Raw genomic sequence first — 13,641 nt, 5'->3', positions numbered from 1 at the left:
AAAAAATAAAAAAAAATAAAAAAAGAGAACAAAATCGTCGGGCAGAAAACCCTTGCTGAATTTCTAGTCGAACAAAGACCGTGATCTTCCGACTGGTCGAAAGAGAGAGAGAGAGAGAGAGAGAGAGAGAAAAAAAAAAGAAGAGGTTAAGGTACGGATACAACAGCCCGAAGCTACCAATAACACGCATAATATCGAGAAGCGTCCTGTTTTACCAAGCGATGATACCAACCCGCTACGTACTCGAATCGAACTTCGAAACTATTTTGCGATAATTGCAGTGACACTTGATAATCGCCTTACGAGCTTCGAGATTACCTCTTAACACCCGACTAACCTCGCGTTCAATCATTTAACCGAACCAGCCATTGTGGGAACAGGTTAATATTTGCGGTTCGATAATTTGCCCGCGTTACCGACCGTCGTAGTCAAGCTTTTCAGGAATTCGAATATTGCTCGTATCGCGGCAACGATGACGTCGATAGCACGCTACGAGATTGCGTGTCGACGATCGTATATACGCATGGATATACACACAGGATACGAATTCGGCCGCGAGCTGAAGGGAACGGGTGAGAAAGAGAAGGAAGAAAACGAGAAAGAAATAAAAGCTTCGGCGAAAAGAAGACGGTGAGGCTCCACTCAACGAGGGATTACACAATCCCCGCCTCAACCTAACCTTTCTCCCCCACTTCTGTAATGCGCGCGCGCGTGAGCTACGAAGGTAGGAGTCGAGCAAGCAAGCAAGGCAGCCAAGGCAGGTAAGCAAACAGGCAAGGCAGACAGGCAGGCAGGCAGGCAGCTAACAGGCAGCCGGCCAGGTATACCACCTTCTTGCAACATAATACAATAATTATGAAATTCGTGAGTTTCTAAACAGAGGCGCATGCCACGATTTCCGCTGTCCCGCCTGATTTTCCAGGTCCGCCATATAACGTATTTTCTCCCGCCAGATTCTCGAACAACGAGAAGCGTTTGACCGATTTTGACTGCGCCGTCGACCGACCGGTGACCCGCTCTCACTTTTACGACGGGAACCGTGTGTCCAGGAATCGGCAGGACCTAATCGAACGCTCAGACTACCCTGTTCGGCCATTAAACGCGGACCCGATCCACGTGGCAGACAGATGCAAAAGACGCACAGCCCCGGTGGTATTTTCGTAGTCGTAAACGGAACAACTTTCGTTATTATTTTTAATACTCTGCCTTGCACAGATTACCGTTGTGAAACTTTTCGTGTATTACCACGACCGTTTCACTCTCAAATACCTTGAAGCTTTCGTTAATTTCTCGTTTCGAGTTATTATATATATTCCCTTTTGATGTATACCTATTACGATATTTATAGGTTAGGTTACACTCAGTGATCGAAGGATCGCGTGTCTAAGGACGAATTCCGTGCGTGGAGGATTTTCTTTCGACGGAGCCTAGATCCACCGGAAAAATAGAGTTTCAACGTGCATCGAGGTAGAAAAGCACGAAGCATCGCTGCGGCTCGCGCGAACAGTCATCGCCTATCTCGATTGCAAAATGAGAAAGAATTATGAGTGTACCTATACACGATTAACCGTGCGATCCGAGCGAGCGTTTAACAGCAATGAACCGAACCTTTCTTCCGAACACAATCGGTTAGTTAAGAAATTTCGTGTTACGTAAATTAACTGGAAAATTGATAAATAAATTCGACGACAATGAAATCTTCGATTCCAACGAGCAGTACTGAATCAGCGTGTTTTTTCTTTCTCTTTTTAAATATTAAGTAACATCGTTAAGTAATATTTAAGTGGCACACAAGTAGCGAATGATTTTCGTGGCTGCCGAACACGTACGCAGGGCCCCGGTGGTGTCATAACCTCAAACGTGGAACTTTCGACGTCGAAAGTGACCACGAATTTTTCGACTCTAATTTCACTGTCGTCGTCGTCGCCGGTGAAAATATATTTCGGCTGTCTAATAGAAATTTGTCCCGGCAGCCAAAAGGCTTTCACCTGATTGTATCGCGTGGATATGAAGCGAGCCTCAAACGTCCTACCTCAAATTTCTAGATTCCACTTGCGCAACCGCACTACCGGTTCGCCTTTGGCCATAGACGAACGTGCGCGCGCAACATCGCCGCTCCTCCACGTGACAAATCTGCCATTGTCCAAAAAGAAAATTCACTGGGACCGATTGAACTTTTTGTCGGCAATGATGCTAATGACGGAAAGGAAAGCACAAGAAGCTAGTTCTCTAAGAACCACGTCGAGGGCGTAACTTTTTATATCGGCCACACCAGATGCCTGAAACTAGCACCATAAAAGACTTTACCATCCCCTGAACGTGGCCACCTAAAAAGAGCACAATTACGTCGATTCTTGCGTGGAAGAAAAATCTGGAAAGGTAGTACCATATATTCGTTTTTGCAGAGAGAAGTCTCGTACGATAATTTATAATTTCGTTTTAAGGTTATTACAAAACTACGAGATGCAGTGTTACGTGGAGAAAATTATAATTTACCGCACACGATACGAGGCAATTACGAATTCAAAATTGGATCGATGATAGAGAAATTAATAAGGATAAAATATGCTTCGTAGAACGAGTAACGTAAACCTTGAGGAAAGGACGTTATTCTTTGAGAAGTCGTTAAAACGGCGTTTAATGAAAAACTCGAGATGCAGGTACTGTCGGATTAACGTTGCATAAGTTATTCCGATATTTTTTTCGCATAGTTATTGTTCATTGAACGGCTTCGGTTATTTGACCGATTATCCGGTTACATAATTTTATAACTTTATTTCCGGTGTATTATAATTTTCAAGCAGGTCCCGCTATAGCTTTTTCCAGCGGATATCGAATTACACCGGGTACTCGGCGATTAAAATATCCATATATCGCGAAGAAATATCTCGATTAACCGGATCCCGTGCACCGAAGTCAAATAGACGAACAACGAACAGGTTTCGTCATTGGCTTCTTTTTTTTTTTTTCGGTGAAATCAGACGAGACGGCGAAAGCGAGATAGTTTGTCGTCCGGGTAAAAATGGATAACGCCTGGAGAGACCTAACCTGAGCAGTCGAATTATTCGCAGCTGCGAAATTTAGACCCCGGAGTCAATATTTGATCACGTCCGTACACATATGGCGGTAGGTTGGAAAGTGAAATTAAAAATTCAACGGCGGTGTACCATTGTCGATAGCTCATTCTCGTTAAACGATGTTTCAGCGACCATAGCCTGTTTATCTTGCGTTCGAAAAGGCGAAACAGCTTCATTCATCCCAAAAGGCTAAAGCATAACACGGACCAGGTATCAAAGAGTTTTTCGTCGTTTATATATAAAGCTTTCTTCATCCTTTCGTGATCTTCGCTAATTTCCTTGATTACAGCGTCACGGAAGTGCTTGGGGAATTCTGGGTGGAAAAGTTTAAACGCATTTGTAAGTTGCACGGGTCGAGACGTGACCCCGTTTTAGCAGAGTTTTACAATCTCGTGTAATAAATGTGGATGCTCCGCTGGATGAGTTCATGGCTTCCAGAAGAAGATGGTTTTCAATCGGCTCTAAAGCAGGTCCGAGGTAACGTTCATTACGCTGAATGAGCCTTGCTCTCGTATTCACGGACCACTGCAAACAGCAGGTCTGTTGCAGAACTGCGACAGGTGTTATCGCGCGATTACCACAAGCGTATTTAACCGGGTGTTTTTGTCCGTCGACGCGCCGTTTCTTTTGCGCACGTATTTCGATTTTCTTCTCATTTTCTAAAGTGTCGAAAGTGCGAAACGAACGATGTACGACGTAACGCAGACCAGGCGATTTATATTTCGTTTAACGCCGAGCCCGAAGCATGGAAACTATCCGTGTGGTAAGAGGCATTGTGCCGGTAGTAATGGCGGTCACAACACAGCCGAGAAACTTTTGTTATCGATTCTAGTAACGAGCATTACGAAACGATCGTCCAACTAACAACTAAAAGCATTGTCAAGTACACGCTCGGTAATTAACCGTTCGACAATTGTTAAAGCCCATGATTTCAATAGCGAAGAAAAAAGAAAGAAAGAGAAAAAAAAAACGAAAATGGAGTATTTTCGACGAAGCGGGAAAATCGGCTCGTGCGACGGGAAGAAATTAAACGATCCGTTCTGCCTAATCGGTATAAAATTTATACGCGGACGGAGGTTTTTACATTTCTGAATAGCGTGCAAGTAAGAAACTGCTTCCTTTCGTAAACACTCGCAAGCACTCTGGAAACTTTCCGCGTTAAGCAATCCGCGTTGCCGCTGTAGGAACGCCGTGGAAAACGGCGTGCAAAGGCGGCAATTGCGACAGAGCCTGTTTCGAGATTCGCTTAATCGCTGGGCCTTGAGGGCCTAGACCCAGTTACTCGAATTGCATTAGATGCTTCGTTCGAATCGTCCCCCCGTTAAATCGTTGCCAAAGTGCGAAAAAGATTTTCCAAGGCGATCGTCGCTTCGCGAGCAAATAACCTCGACTTTCGCGTAAAATCTGCATAATTCGCGCATGGAAAGCGAGTCAAAACTCGATGGTAAAAAGCGGCTGGCAAAGCGATGCATTTAGAAAATCGACGGTGGTTATATCGCGAATTCTTTTTATTGCGTACGTGTAAGAACCGTTTGCCTAATCGGCCGTTTAACGTGGACGTGATCGTGCGATATTGTCGTAATGAAAATTAACGATGGAACGCGGCCACGCGGATAATACGTATGCAGAAACGAAGAAGAAAGTGTTGGTCAAAACAGAAGCGTTAGAGCGACAAAAGAATTCGCAAAGGAAGACAACAGTATCGGTTGAGCGCTTCGCGGTGTGTAATAAGGTTAAGTTCGTAGGAGCGTGATGCGAAAACGCCCGAACGGGAACGGGTTTTGCCGAGGTTGGCCGAAAGGAACCGTGCGGTACCGAAGCGCGACCGCTGTGCACGCGTTCGCGCGAAAACCGCTTTTGACGTGCACAGAGCAGGGTGCACGTAAAGATATCGAATACGAGATAACGCAAAGTTTGATAACAATGCGGTAACATTAACGCACCGGTGATACCGTGAAAGTTATTCCAGATGCTCGTAACGAAGCGGTGAAAGTAATCACGTTACAGAACGCTTCCACGCGAATAATAATTCACGCGCTTACGATACAGTAAATAATAATATTCGTGCCCGGGTTATATCGAAGGTATCGAGACGCGTAGCGTTCGTCTCGGCAGCCACAGAACACAAAGGGAATACGTAATACCTGTTTCGCCGATATATTATTTTTTCATTCATATCAATGGGAATATTTTAAACTCGAAACCCGTTACACACGCGCGTCTCGCGATTACGTTGCATAATTGAACATTGAAATCTACTCGGACGCATATACGCGTGCGCTTTCGTTCTTCTGCATAAAAATCGCGACGATACCCGCATGCAGCGCTTTCACGTCCAAAAAATGAGCACCCATATCGTCGAGAGACCAAATAAAATTCGTTTGCGCAACGGTACGAAATTCTTTGCGTCTTTGTTTACCTTCCACGTTAGTTCTCGCCCGGTTTAACCTGCGAGTTTTGCCAAGCTTTCGAATTTCGAGAAAAGGAGAAAAAATAAAAAGAAGAGGAAAGAAAAGAATCTTCAACAGCCAAGAACCACCGAGAGAACCTGCGCGCGCGCGCATACGTTAATCCTGCTGTCCCCTGTTTTTGCAAAGCGTAACGAAGAGGCATATAAGAAGAGATAGCCGCGCTAGAATGATGTCACAATTGAAGAAAAACTCACCCTCAAGCTTCATGCCGACTTCGAGGCACTTCTGAAAGCGGCAGAAGGGACACCGCTTCCGTTGCGTTTTGTCAATGTGACAGGACCTCTCGGCGACGCACGTGTAGACCTTCTTGTTTTGGACGGTGCGCTTGAAGAAACCCTTGCAGGATTCGCAGGTGAGTAGCCCGTAATGGTAGCCGGACACCTTGTCCCCGCAGACCGGACACAGCTCTTCTATGACGATGTCCTTGGTATCGGGGAAGTCGGACGGACACGGTATCGAGCCGGTCACGACACCAACCCCGACCTGGCCCAATCCAGGGTGGCAGAGAGTACCAGTTGGTAATGAGTAGGTGGTAGTTGGTATCGCGACATTGGCGCTTACCGTAGCGGATCCGCCGCCACTTCCGCCGCCGCCGGCTGCACCACTACCGCTACCGCCGCCGCCAGCAGCGGCGTTTCCTGCGGTGGGCCCACTGCCGCCAGCGGCACCCGCACCACCCGCTCCTGCGCCGCCGGTACCGGCGGCACCGCCACCGGTATAACTGCTACCGCTACTCTCGAGGGCTGTCGACGTGCCGCAACCACCTCCGGCGCCGTTCGCCGCGCCATTGCTGCCTCCACTGCCGCCGCCAGTGCCGCTTCCGGCTCCTGTTGGCGAGAACAGACACGTGTACACCTTCTTGTTGCCGCAAGATCCGATCTCGAGTGCCGATGATGCGCCGCAGCCACTGGTTCCACCACCGTTGTTACCGTTGCCGCCGTTTCCGCCACCGCCACCTCCACCACCGCCGCCACCGCCTCCGCCACCTCCCCCACCTCCCGTCGGCGAGAATAGACACGTGTATACTTTTTTGCTGCTACACGGTGAGTTGTTCCGTTTGAAAAACCCTTTGCAGGACTCGCACGTCAGCACGCCGTACTGATAGTGTCCCGTGCCCGACATTTTGTCGCCGCACATGGGACATCGTTCTTCCAGGCCGGTCGAGTCGAAGAACGCGGCGTCGAAGCTTGAGATGCCACCCTGCGAGTGAGCTTGACTGTGCACCGACAACTGTTGCTGTTGCTGCGGTTGCTGCTGCTGTTGCGACTGCGACTGGTGGCACATCGTCGTGGGTGGACTCTGAGCGCAATTGCCGTACGGCGAGGAACCGTATTGCGGTTGTTGTTGCTGCGCTTGCTGCTGCTGCTGCTGTTGCTGCTGCTGCTGCTGGCCGGCACCGGCTGCACCTTGGGGACTACCCTGGGGGCTCAGATGGAACGGCGACATATTCAGGGATATCAGGCCGGAATGCTGCTCCATCTCCAATAACATATCACCTTTGCGCAAGCACTGCACGGAGGAACGTGCTCGTGGCGTATCGGCACATATATGAATTGCCTGCGAGTTATCCTAGTTCTAGCCACCGGGGCGATAGATCTTGGATTTTCTTATTTCTTGATATTTTCTTTTCAAGTGGCATGTATGCGACAGAACAACGGCGGGTATCGGTTATTCCTTTTAGCTCCGAAGCGGTAACGGTGTACGTCGTGCAAGGTCGTGGTACTTGCGTATGCTGGTACCACTGGCTGCGTACAATGTTGTCGCTGACGACGACGGCGACGACGACCGACGACGACGACGACGGCGACGACGGCGACGACGACGACGACGACGACAGCGACGACGACGACGACGACGATGACGACGACGACGACGGCGACGACGACGACGACGACGACGACGACGACGATGATGATGACGATGACGACGATAACAACAACGATGAAGTCGAAAGCATAAGAGCGAGACGAAACACACTATATTCCCTTGGCACGTATAATATCGATCACCAGTCACGTTTTTCTACGACACACGTTCACGAAGAGAACCATCGCGCACCACCGCAGAAAATAAATCCTCTTTCAATCGTGCTACTACGTCCGAACCATCGTAACGTGACGAAATATGGGTTTGCGTGTGTTGCGTAAAAAAAATCCTCGGCTGTCACTGTTGCATGCCTTTCCGCTGCGTCTTCGTATCGCTCGCGAGGTAACAAACCACCACAAACCGTCCCCCTTTGCTATCTTTCTCTGGTCGCGGTCACTGATAAATCCAACGTTAGAACGTGACACGAAAGAAGGATAAGCACACGCGAGGTTGGGACCGATGGTCGGAGCCACCACGAGGCAGAGGGCTGTTTCGACTGGGACCACAGCGCGAAGAAAACAGACGGATCGTTGTCTCACCGGACACGCGAATAGCCGGTAGCGTTACCGAGCGATCACACATGCGCGCAAGCGAGACGAAGTTCAACCACGGCGTTTGACACAAGATAATCAACACAGCGGATGGTCGGATAGTAGATAGAGAGACGTGCACAGACACTGTAATCCAGTAAGAACGGTACCCGTGAAAGAAAAGGACCGAGGGTGCGTTAAAGTCCGGTAAGGAGACACAGAGCGAGAGTAAGAAAGAGAAAGAATCTTCCAGTTCCCGGGATCGTGCGACTTGACAGCTCGGCTATCTGCGTACGACTAGTTGTCTTCTCGCCTCGTTGCTTTCCCGAAGGGCCCGCCCCCTCCCCGCTGCCGCCCTACCGTCGACACATGGAGGTAGGTAGAGGAGTCGGGAGACCGTCTCGTGAGACACGGCACACGTCACGTATATCACAGCAGCAAAAACGGGGATCACGGGTGGTGAAGGCGAAATACACGGGTTGCGGGTCGTCTTCCTTTTCGATCCATGCCCGGCTGGCCCCCCGGCAGATATATTATCGTTATCGTTGTGTTGTCGTTGATGTTGTCGTTGGCGATAATAAAAGCAACGCGCGCTGTCGCGGTGACGAGACCACGCGCTAAGACGGCGGTACTGGCAGCAGCAGCGCACGACACGATCGAAACGAATACGGTAGAGCACACGACACGGGACACGGGACACGGCACACGGTGGCACTCGGCGCGGCACGACGCGGTTCGCCCGGTATAGAGAGATACGCGCTTCACCGTGACACCGCCGGGAGTAAAATAAAATTGGCAGAACCGGGAGAACGGCGAGAGGCGCGCAGCACACCACCGTTGTCGTCGTCAGGCTCCCTTGGCGTTTCGGTGGGTACAGAGGAGAGGAGTGAAGGAGCGCGCGCGTGTCCCTTTACCGACGGCCACGGGTCGAGTGTGAGAGCGCGAGAGCGAGAGAGACGTACGGCGTATAACCAACACAGCGCACGGCATAAGTGAAAGTGATTCAGCAGCGCATGCCACCGCGCGCGGCCAGGTGCCCGACGGAGAGTAGTGGAGGTACCACCGAGAGCTCGGCCGGTGGTGGGGGGTGGGCAACACGCGGTGCTCGGGAGGAGAGGGGCCGACCGAGAGAGGAGCGGGAGGACGGGGGAGGTCGGGAGGTATTGCCGTGGTCGAAGGGATTGACGGAGGAGGGGAGAAGGAGGTTGCACAGTCAGTGGTGGGGATGACCTACTTACGGAACCAGGTCTATGTCGGCCGGAGAAGTATTGTCCCCGTACGCTCCCGCGCCGGTCTGCCGCCCGTTGCTGCCGCTGCCACCGCCGCCGTCGTTTTGTCGACCGTATTTGTCGTCGGTGCTGCCGGCGAATACCCCGACGCACGTGTACCACGAGCCCGCACGGGTTCCGATCCCCAATCGATATACGTTTCTACCGACTCTATACTCGCGTAACGCGGATATAACGCGGATATAACGCGCATACAACGCGGATATAACGCGTCGCGGGATTCTCCGGCGAAAATCGTCAATCGCGTGCGCACGCATGCGCCCGTTCGTCAACAAATTTTCGTGATAGCTATTTCACGGCATAACGACGAGATAAAAGTTGCGAAGGAACTCGCGCGATATGGCCTGCTCCGTAACGATTTCGTATACGCGCCAAGTACTCTCATTTCTCCGTCGTCACGCGCGAGGAAGATGGAACGAATGCCTGGAGCCCGCGAACAACTCTTGCTTTCAAAGAGCAGCGCACAGGGGAGCCAAACACACGGAGAGTCGCGGTAAGCGGGCACAGGGCAGGCGCACAGGCCACATACAGGCCGTGGCTGGGTCAACAGTAACGCCGTTGGCACTCCCCGACAGTGCCAGTGCTTCTCTGTGTGTACGTCGCAGTAGATGTACGAGGCGCAGTGGTGGGGAGACCCACTGACCCAGTTCGCTGAGAACATGACGCAGCCGCGACTCACTCCCTCTCGTTATATCTTTTTCTCTCTCTCTCTCTCCGTCTCTCCCTCGCCTTCTCGCACCCTCGACGAGAGCCACCTCGCGTAGCCCACCCTCCAAGCCAATATTCCATCTCTCTCTCTCAGACCCTGTCCTTACCTCTTTACGTGTGTTCTGTCACCCTAAACGTGTGCGTGTCTCTTTTTCTTCTTTCTTTCTCTTCCTCCCTTCTTCGCCGCGTTTCTCGCTCTGTCCCTCGCCCTGTCTCTCTCTTTCCCGTTCTTACCCTTCCTCTCTCCTTGTCTGCCTGCGTCTAACGCGTATCGTCTTTCCTCTCTCTCTCTCCCTCCCTACCAAACGCTGACCATACGACGCGCGTGTCTTTTTCTAGCGCCACCTCGCCCACCTCGCGCGCCCCATCCCCCGTTGCGTCTTGCTTATGCACACACCGAACGTAATTGTCGCGCTCTTTTTCGTCCAAGTAACCGTGCGCGCCTGCCGTAATAGTGCATACATTTACCCGTCGTACCTATATGCAACCGTGCACACGCATGCACGCGCACGGCGTGTCATCGATGAATGCACGCAGCAACTATTGCAAGCGTGTTGTCGTCATCGTCGTTGTCGTCGTATCCAGTGCACCGGGTTTAGAGGTTAGGTGCATTGTATATGAGGCGCTTCACGATGTTTTCTCGAATTCGGCCTGATTATTTCGAATGAAATTCGTGGTCGATTCGTGTATACGTTTTGTCGTGCTCGAATCGGTTTTTCATTTTTCGTTTTTTACTTCTCTTCTTTTATTCTCGCGCGAAAGTATATATAGGCGTCTGGAATTTTATTTAAATGGCGGATTCCAGCGATGGATTCCCGATTCGAGCACAATGTTGCGCGTATCGTTGGCCTTACGCAATACAACTTAAAAATAAATCATATTCACATTCGTATGCTTAATTACATGATACAGTAAAAGCAAATAAGAAGCGTGTGTGTGTGTGTGTGTGTGTGTGTACAAATGGCGCTGAGATTAACGAGTTACATAGATGTTTGCGCGTGAAAGAATAGTATATATAAGAAAGATGAAAGTAAAATGTAGCGAGAGATAGCGAGAGACGCTGCTCATGGCTGAATGTTAATTACGAAGCTTGGCAGGAAAGCTTGTTCTGTTAATCACTCGTTGGAAAAGTAATGGCGCGAAACCGGAAGTGACACCTGCTCAAATTTCCTTTAAAAAACCCCCTGCCCATTTCCAGGTTCACCGTGGTTTACGCAACAAGTGAATCAGACCTATCAACGACGCCTCTTTAGGCGCAATTATCCACGAGTACACCCATCTGTATCGATGTAAATCAATTTTTAAAAAGCGAAAGAAAAGAAAGGATAGGGGTATAGCAAAACGAACCTGTAGCATTTCCGCAACCAAAACCGATAAAAATAAAATATATTTCCTATTTATATTTTCTCACTGAATCTTCCCATAGAATAATCCCACTGAAGCCCACGATACGCATGTATCCCTAGAAACGTGTAAAAATATAAAATAAAGTATAAAATAAAAATAAACTAGATACTAATCATCTGCCTTGATTTCTTACGTTGGTAGTCTCCTCTAATTAAACAATTACGAAAGCACGTGGTACAATCGTGGTAACATACCAGAAAAATAAAAAAAAAAAATTCGAATTACATATTTTAATTTCCGACGTCAATAATTTCCCCATAAAATAACCACCGATGCCTCCGATACTCGATTATCCCTAGGAAAGCGTAATAAAAAAAAAAAAATAAAAATAAAGAGAGAACCAGACATTTGGGTTGCTCGCGTGTGTTAATCTTGCGGCTAGACAATGCCGGAGACGCACGGGCCGATCAGCGATGGAAACATCGTAGGATCGATGCTACATCCTGTTCCTCATTGTCGGCCGGATTGTGCGGCGCCCGAGCCGCGGGTGCGCACAGGTCTCTCTCGCTTTGTTCCTTCGGGTGCAGATCGGAAACGGCCGTACCTGCACGGTGCACGGTTGTCGCTGTGGGCCCAGTCATCGCGCAACGCATGCGATTTTATTTCCACCGGCGCATTGAGAAAGAATAAAGAGGTCGAGCCTCTCTGTGTTCCATTGCGTGTCACGTTAAATCACGATCATCGCTGTGTGACGGTGGAAACCGAACTGAGTGAACGAGAGAGGAAGAAGGAAAGAGACGCGGCCGGGCGGGGGGTGCGAGAGAGACAGAGAGGAAGGATCGAACGAAAGGGAAAAGGGCCGCGCGGTGGCGCGCGCTTCGAGCAATCGAAAGGGCGGAAGAACCGACGAAAGAAAGTGAAAGCTGTGACCCAGAAACTCTGGAAATGTAAATGGCGCGCGCCGATACGTTCGGGAATTATAAATCATTATACAAAGGTTCAGCCCGATTTCGACACGCGATAAGCCGACAATTTCGTTAGATCCGGACTGGAAGGTGCCTTCATAATTCCATCTGGGGAAATTACGAGAATTAATCGGATTGGTGGCTCGATGAAACTGCCGTTGGACGCCTGCCGCGCCACACGTGTTACGGCGCGCAGCCAAAGCACGGTGGGTAAATGCGAGCCAGCGGCGTGGAGCTCGTTCGGTTTATCAAGTTATCGGATAGGAGATGGACGGACAAGGCTGAAGAAGCGCGAGTCCTTTACCCGTATAGGCTGAAATTATGCGGCGATTATCGGCATTACGCTATTTCTGGGTCAATTAGCATCAACGCTGATCCTTTGAACGGCCGTCGTAGACGAGTAGGTAGCGCGCGCGGATGCACGCGGAATTTGCGGCGTTCCCGGCTATATCGGAAGTAATTTATCCACGGATAGACGCCGCGGAACTGTGTTTACGCTAGGCGCGGTGTGACTCTTCCTGCGACGGAAACGCGCCGAATACTACGGAATACGCGCATTCGTACGAGGAAAACTGCTCGGAAAATTTTTCATGCAAATTTAGCTTTGCTTTATCGCTACAAAAATACTTCGGCATATATTTATATTCCATGTATATATATCTGATATACAGGGTGTAATTTAAAATTATAGCACTAATTTGTTATTGGTTAATTATGGTATATAAAATATAACTGTTATACTGGTTTATATGGTATAATATGGTATATTGCATGAAATTATATATTTATAACGGCCTATAGAATTTTATATATATATAATACATTATATATAACCATTAATTTGTTATTATTTAATTATGGTATATAAGGTATAATCAATATATTCGTTTATATGGAATAATGCACGGAATTATACATATGATAATAACGTGCAAATTATATCTTTATAATAAACATTATGTATATTATAATGTACAGATTACATATCATTTCACAAAGTATTATACATATATACACGAGTATAATTCTATATTTAAATGCCATATGCATATGTAAATATATAATAACGTACACGTGTATATATATACATAGTTTATTTTCGTCAGATTATTCCGTGAACAGCGTCGAATGTAATCTCGCCTTAATAGATCGAACAGTATCAGGTTGAAGATGGAATGTTAATAAGTATATTAAGGTCAACCTATCTCCACGAAGAAAAGAGAAAAAGGAGAACTATCTACATCGTCTTCTAGCGTGCGATTACTATCTCGGTATTAGCTATGCAGGTATGGTATCTGTAACTCGTAATATTCGTCGCAAAGAATATGAGCCTGGTGTGATCTCTCTCTCTCATTCTCTCTCTCCCTCTCTCGCCGCGTGTCTCTTTC

At 48.7% G+C, this 13,641-nt stretch overlaps 2 protein-coding genes across 3 annotated transcripts in view; both read right to left on the bottom strand.

The window, feature by feature from the left end:
• The window catches only part of ftz-f1 (ftz transcription factor 1), a 16,440-nt gene extending 9,328 nt beyond the window's left edge, over positions 1–7,112 (bottom strand). The window contains exons 1-2 of one of the 2 annotated variants that reach the window (XM_017908377.1): positions 6,110–7,112; positions 5,743–6,031 (exon numbers count right to left, since the gene is read on the bottom strand). In XM_017908377.1, the coding sequence (XP_017763866.1) occupies positions 5,743–6,031; positions 6,110–7,039 (1,219 nt within the window). In that variant the 5' untranslated portion in view covers positions 7,040–7,112. Of the gene's footprint in view, positions 1–5,742 lie in introns of both variants that reach the window. The other variant, XM_017908376.1, reaches the window with a different exon arrangement.
• Positions 7,044–7,436, bottom strand: LOC108553476 (inhibitor of growth protein 3; the record flags this gene model as incomplete). The annotated part of the gene is made up of 1 exon (XM_017908378.1): positions 7,044–7,436. A coding segment is annotated over one exon (324 nt), but the record flags the coding sequence as incomplete, so codon positions are not given.
• Between the last annotated feature and the right edge of the window lie 6,205 nt (positions 7,437–13,641).

Source organism: Eufriesea mexicana, unplaced genomic scaffold (genome assembly GCF_001483705.2).
Source record: "Eufriesea mexicana isolate 0111107269 unplaced genomic scaffold, ASM148370v2 scaffold10591, whole genome shotgun sequence".
NCBI lineage: Eukaryota > Metazoa > Arthropoda > Insecta > Hymenoptera > Apidae > Eufriesea > Eufriesea mexicana.
The sequence above is the reverse complement of the archived record's forward strand: the minus strand, read 5'-3'. Positions and strand labels throughout refer to the sequence as shown.